A 6435-nucleotide genomic window follows, 5' to 3' on the forward strand; every position below is an offset into this window, starting at 1 on the left:
CAAATTCTTTAAAAATCATACAATGTGATTTCCAGAAAATTTTTTTTTATTTTGTCTCAGAGTGGGAATGCACCTACAATGTGAATTTCAGACCCCTCCATGATTTCTAAGTAGGAAAACTTGCAAAATCACAGGGTGTTCAAATACTTCTGTTCCTCACTGTAAATCAAAACTTTCAGTATTTACTAAAAGACAAATCATCTTTCAAAATCATTTGATTCTTTAACAAATTGTACTTTCGAGACAAAAAAAACAAAAACATACTCAGATATTTTTCTTTCTTGTGCTTTCTCTGTCTTCAGATCCAAAGGCTTTTTGGAGCCACCTCCCGTTACACAAGTGGACCTGATTTCACCTCTGCCCAGCCCAGTTGATCCGCTCCCACGAGCGCAGAAGGTGATTAGGGGGGAGGTCCCGACCTCGAGCATGAACCTTCGACGCAAACGCATCATGGACACTGTTTTCACAAAACCTGTCACTCGGAGAAAGAAACTGTGAGGAGGTTAATGGTGGTTTTAACCAGGGAACCTCAGACAGTGAAGACCTGAACCACCAGGAGCTGTCGAATAAAAGTGTACAACAAAACTTAGGATGGTTCTGTTCCCTCAGGCGCCTCACAGCACTGCAGGTGTCTTTGTAAACCGAATTCCCTGTAGGACAGAAAACTGAAACCAGTGTAGACATGGAAATATATTTTTGGGACAAAACACACTGGTGGAGAGCAGTGTGAGAGAGTACTATATTTTTGGAGCATCTCTGTTTAGCTTGTACTAACTTGATATTGTACGCGTGGCCAATTTGTGACACTCCCTGTAATCTGCTTAATTCTCTGGGCACAGAATCGGCACAAGAGAAAGCAATCAGTGTGAAGAGGCTCCCTGCCAGAAAACCAGAGACTGAACGTAACTCGCCTCTGATAAGAGGTTTTATTTACATTCGCTTTTAAAAAATATTTTTGGTAGCTGTTTACTTTTAAGATTTCAGGGCCTGCTGTTTTTTTCTATTTAAGGAGAAGAGCAACCAAGAAAGTGGTTTCTACAGATACATTTGTAAATAGTTTTTTGCTATGTTCCAAATAAAGTTAATAAATAAATCCTAAAGAATTATGTTCATTTTGAAGTATTGATCGCCTTGAATGCAGTTGATCATTAGAGCAGACTGCCTATAGCACAGTGTTAACATTTCCACTGCTTTGGGGGGGGGGGGTCTCTGTGAAAAGCCGCAGACTCGTGTGTTCTCACCAACACGTGGATTGTTGTGAACGTTTTGGGAATGTACACTGGTTTGGATTTGTTGAACCTGTTTTGGGATGTTAATAGGCATGTTTAGTTAAATTTATGGCAACCACCCTCTGTCACATGCTATTTTATGAGGAATGTCTTATTTTTGATGACTGATAAATATTGTAAAACTTTAATACTTTACTCTGATGTTGAGTGATTTTAATTTCTTGTCTGTCGTGCATGTGTTAGTGGCTGCGTGTCTCCATTTAAAAGAATAGAAAGAATAAATCAAATCAAATCAAAATACGACTTCTGAGCGCACAAAACACATGAAAATTGAATGGCCTCTTCGTGTGGTGGCTGGATGAAGTGACTGGACCACAAAGTTTTTTTTCTGAGGTGTGCAGTTAACCATTGAAGGTAGTTACAGGCCTCTTACTGTGCTCCACAAATAGAGGAGACGTCCGGTGCTGGTCCCTCAGTGTATCAAACTTCAACAGTTCTCATTTTGAAAAAGGAAAGTTTAAAATGTCCAGGTCAAAAATGTAGCTGTTGGCTGAGATTTAGCATCAGCGAATATTACTGAGATTAGTAAACGTGTAGCTGCTCCGTATACATTTGACTCCCCCAGGGCTCGCTCCCTGCTCAATAATTCATAGTGGTAGATAAGGTGAAAGTGAAACCAGCCTCAACTCCACCAAGAAAACACCAGGATCTAATGTCTTCCCATATTAAATAGTCTTCATTACATAAATGTTTCAATAATTTGTGGTTAGTTTTTTTGATTCTAGTTTGTAGCTGGGTCTTCTACATTATGGTCTGAGTTACTTTATACTCCAGTAGTAAGAGTTCTAACTGGCTGGGCTCGCCATTGCCCCGTCACGCTGCCCTGATTGTGTCAGTGTGTAACTCGACACACTACTGTGTTGCTGTGTGAGGGAATCGATCAGTCAGTCTGCCAGTTTCCTGTGCTGATACCTGCCTGCAGTGCTATGAAGGCCAAAGCCTCGGACATGCACAGCAAGGACTGTGTCAGAGTGGCCGTCAGAGTCCGACCGTTCAACAAGGTCAGTGTGCAGTCATTTAGTAGTGTGTGTATGTGTGTGTGTGGTTTCACCATTTCTTATTTATACCACTTATCTGTTCACCTGCTGCGTTCCTAATGTGTATATACACACACTACCAGTGGGGTAATACAGTAGTTATACGGTATCATTGTGCGTCTAATGAAACATCACTGTCACTTGACTTTCCTCCCGTCCTCATGTTTTCCTTTAAACTAAATGTTGTGAAAGTCCCCCACAGCCTTTCTGTTCATTTTCCTCCCTCTGTTCAGAGAGAGAGGGACGCCGGAAGCCGCTGCATCGTCTCCATGGTGACGAGCTCTGTCACCATCCAGGACCCACGTGACTCTGAGAACCGCCGCTCGTTCTGCTTCGACTACGCCTACTGGTCCCACAGCGGCTTCACGCGAGACCACAGTGGCCTGTATGTGGCTGAAGAGCCGGGGGGACGCTACGCTGACCAGGTCAGCTCCACACTAGTCCAGTAGAACAAACTAGTGCATTCACTACAGGCAACAGAACACAGCAGACAGTGAGAAGAAAGTGTTATAGAAGTGAAAAGTTTAGACTGTATGTAATGTCAGAAGAGCCCTGCAGTCAGAGGTGAGTGGTGTTTGATCAAGACAAAACTTTATCTACCCCCAGGACAGTGTGTTCCAGGACCTGGGAGAGGGAATACTGGAGAACGCGCTGCAGGTAGCCATCTGTGTGTTCAAGAGGTTTTGTCCTGTGTCCCTTCACTGACATGGACACTTCGAGGTTGTCTTGTCTGTTTGAACAGTAAATGTCCTGAAACTATGTCTGCAGGGATACAATGCCACCCTGCTGGCCTACGGGCAAACCGGCTCTGGGAAGAGTTACTCGATGGTGGGCTACGGGCCAAACAAAGGCCTCGTTCCTAAACTCTCTGACCGGTTGTTTCGGGTTGTAAGAGAAAACCAGGATACAAGACAGTGTCAGGTAAAAAAAAAAAAGGAAAGTGGTTGTATTGGACCTTGTGTTCTGTAACAGGCTGTTGTGGTGTCATCTCTCTGTGTGTGGTGATGGAAATTCTTTTAAATGTTTGTTCTCTATGTCTACACAGGTCTTTTTCAGTATGATGGAAATCTATAATGAGCAGGTAACAGGGAGAAGCAGCTGCTTTGCTCTTGTCATTCACGCTTCTCATTGTTCATCTTGTTTTCCACTCCTGGATATTGCACTTTCTATGAGTTCTCTGCATTAGTAGATTATGTCTTGCCTCTTGTTGTACATAGTTTTTGTCTCATCTCTCTGTATAGGTGGTTGACCTGCTGTCTCGGGGGTCTCGAATTCCAGGGGGGCTTAGAGTGAGAGAGGAGCAGCAAAGAGGCTTCTACGTGGAGGGTCTCCGCACCGTACCCTGTGACAGTGCATCACAGGTAGAGAGGGGATGGAAAGTATATGGAGAGAGAAGCAGGCATCACAACACAGGCTGAATAGAAATCTGTTTGTTTTGCATTTGACACTGTAGCCGTTCAGCTTTGTTTTTAAAATCCAGATTCGCCACTAGAATAATTTTACGTCATTTCAAGTAACTCAAATGAAAGTTTTGCAGCTGCAGGTCAGTCAGTGTGTCCTGGTAAGTTCATGTTCATATCATTATTAGAACCCTTGGGGAGAGAAATAAAAACTGTGAGATGTTCAGAAATATTTCAGATACTGTATGTCTCTGTGTGCTATGTTTTGTGTTTCTTTGTTTGCATTTTGAAACTTGTAATGATTTTCTCTAATATGATGTTTCTGCAGGTGGAGCAGCTGATGGAGCAGGGGACCAGGACCCGAACCACTACAGCCACTCACATGAACGCCAACAGCAGTCGCTCGCACATGGTCATTCTTCTCCAGCTCAAGCAAGTACGGGGCTCTGCTGCAGTCTGAGAGTATTTTAGATAATACAGAGAGGTACTGCAGATTTAGAATACATTTTTATTCAGGTTCGTTCCAAATTATGCTTTTCCGATTACTGATGGATTTACTTTTTGAAATGTATCTTAATGTTCCTAACCATTCATGTTTTTGATCTGCATCCATTTGTGCAGCTGTCTCTGTTTGCATGTCCTCATGTACAAGCTGTTTGAAATTAATCTTTACTTGTCAGATATTTTCTAAAGAAAGCATCACAAAGCAGTCCAACATTAATCTAGTGGACCTGGCTGGCAGCGAGCGTCAGCGATCGTCTGGGTCTGAGGCCGACAGGCTCAAGGAGGGCACGGCCATCAACCTGAGCCTCACCACGCTGGGCAATGTCATCAGGTCGGCCTGTTTTTTTAATGTAGTTTGAGTTTAGTGGATCAGTGCTGGTCACATCCTCTCATTCCCTCTCTTCCAGCGCCCTTGCTGATGTGGCAGTGGGGAAAAAGGTCATCCATATTCCTTACAGAGACTCAGTTCTCACCAAGCTGCTGCAGTCTGCACTGGGAGGCAACAGTCGCACCGTTATGGTAACATACACTGTACAGAGTGCAGTGCCAAAATAATACAGCATTATATAGAAAGTGTTTATCTTGTCAACACATTTAATTGCAGATTGCCACGCTGAGCCCTGCTGACATCTGCTACGAGGAGTCTCTCTCAACCCTGCGCTATGCTGAGAGGTACAAATGAACTGTGATGATTACTTCAGTTTGCCACTGTCTCTCTCTAAGCCAATGTCATGCTTTCATTTCCTCTGTTCCAAGTGTGTATAAAGGTTATTCTTCTCCCTTTCACCAGGCCCTGCTAACAGTGGGGTGTTTGCTAAATCATTATTTGCAGCTTAATGTTTTGTCAGTCTGGTTAGTTAGATGACACTGACGGGTTAGTTGGTTTGTGTTACTTTGTGTGGGGGGTGTGATGTTTTTCCTTGTTCTGCCTGTGATAATCAGCGGCTCAATCAGGGATAGTGGACACAGGTTTGTACTGTTAGGGCCTCTCTGCAGTGAGAGGCGGGGCCTTTGAAACTGGTCAGAGCACAGGTAAAATTGTTTTACCTTAAATATTTAATTTGTTGTACTTAAGGGTGTTTCTGTGCATGTATGGGGATATTGGAGGTTTGTAGTAACTGCAATATTTTATATTGCTGTTTGCTAATTATTTGGTTTGACTTTATTGCCTTGTCTTTGTTTCACTCACCCTGTACTTAACCTGACCAAGTGGTGAGGGGAGACTGAGAAGGTAAAATGCCAATCAGGTCAGAGGGATGCAGGAGGTGACAGCAGTCTTTTTGTGTGTTGGCTCAGCTTCAGTTTTTTTTTAGTTTCCTGTGGCATTTCTGCCTTTGCTAAGCTAATATTTTTTGCTCATAAATGCCCTTTTCTTGCACCTACTCCTGTCTACCCACATGCTTCTTTAACATCCCTGTAAAAGAGCTCCAGTGCAAAGCAACAGCAGCTACCCCCTAGTTGGGATGGTGGTGTGACAATTCCATTCATTCCCCTGTTGTCTCCCTGCATCATGTGTTTCTTCAGGGCAAAACGGATCCAGAACCGGCCTGTGGTGAATGAGAGTCCTACTGAGCGTTTGGTTAAAGAGCTGAAGGCTGAGAATGCCAGACTGCTGCAGCGACTGAACCGGCTGGGCCAGGAGGGACGCAGAGCTGCAAACGAGACCAGTAAGAATCACTGCTAGAGTAGAACAGGATTCGGCTGGTGAGGGTAAGAGACGTCAACATGTATGTCTGCATGTTCAGAGGAGCTTCGCCAGCTGCTGACCCACAATGAGCTCCAGATCAGAGCCATTCAGACTATGTGGGAACAGCACCTGCAGGAGGCGCTGAAGGACTGGGAGCAGCAGTATGCTAACATCACACAGGTAGGCGCACAGTCAGACATGCACACACTCAGGAGGTTGAGATGTCTCAGAAAACACAAGTACATAATGTAAATGCTCTTGGCGGAGCATAAGTGATAAGTGTTCTGGTGGTTAGGACCTGATGTGTGCTAAATTAATTCAATCAAATCATTCCAATTACAGTGATAATTTAATATTACAAATAATTCAAGGCAGTTCAATAGTTTGGCAGGCAATCGAACAGAGTCACCATTCCTGCAGGAAGTAAATGCAGTATTAGACAAGAAGATTGTCACAGAGTCAGTCGGTCTTTTTTAAGTCATAAGCACAGTCAAGTCCATCATGCCCCCCCCCCCCCC

At 43.8% G+C, this 6435-nt stretch overlaps 2 protein-coding genes across 3 annotated transcripts in view; both read left to right on the forward strand.

Moving 5' to 3' along the window:
• ahctf1 (AT hook containing transcription factor 1) overlaps nt 1-498 on the forward strand; it is a 23552-nt gene extending 23054 nt beyond the window's left edge. The window contains exon 40 of the mRNA XM_020589844.1: nt 303-498. Coding sequence (XP_020445500.1) covers nt 303-498 — 196 coding nt within the window. The remainder of the gene's footprint in view (nt 1-302) is intronic.
• A 1690-nt stretch (nt 499-2188) lies between these two features.
• kif28 (kinesin family member 28) overlaps nt 2189-6435 on the forward strand; it is an 8942-nt gene continuing 4695 nt past the window's right edge. For both annotated transcript variants that reach the window (XM_020589885.1, XM_020589886.1), the window contains exons 1-12: nt 2189-2290; nt 2560-2751; nt 2933-2983; nt 3095-3247; nt 3372-3407; nt 3568-3687; nt 4055-4162; nt 4407-4561; nt 4638-4749; nt 4835-4902; nt 5755-5897; nt 5976-6097. In XM_020589885.1, the coding sequence (XP_020445541.1) occupies nt 2216-2290; nt 2560-2751; nt 2933-2983; nt 3095-3247; nt 3372-3407; nt 3568-3687; nt 4055-4162; nt 4407-4561; nt 4638-4749; nt 4835-4902; nt 5755-5897; nt 5976-6097 (1335 nt within the window). In that variant the 5' untranslated portion in view covers nt 2189-2215. The remainder of the gene's footprint in view (nt 2291-2559; nt 2752-2932; nt 2984-3094; nt 3248-3371; nt 3408-3567; nt 3688-4054; nt 4163-4406; nt 4562-4637; nt 4750-4834; nt 4903-5754; nt 5898-5975; nt 6098-6435) is intronic.

The sequence above is a fragment of the Monopterus albus genome, unplaced genomic scaffold (assembly GCF_001952655.1).
Source record: "Monopterus albus unplaced genomic scaffold, M_albus_1.0 scaffold10.1, whole genome shotgun sequence".
Classification (NCBI taxonomy): domain Eukaryota; kingdom Metazoa; phylum Chordata; class Actinopteri; order Synbranchiformes; family Synbranchidae; genus Monopterus; species Monopterus albus.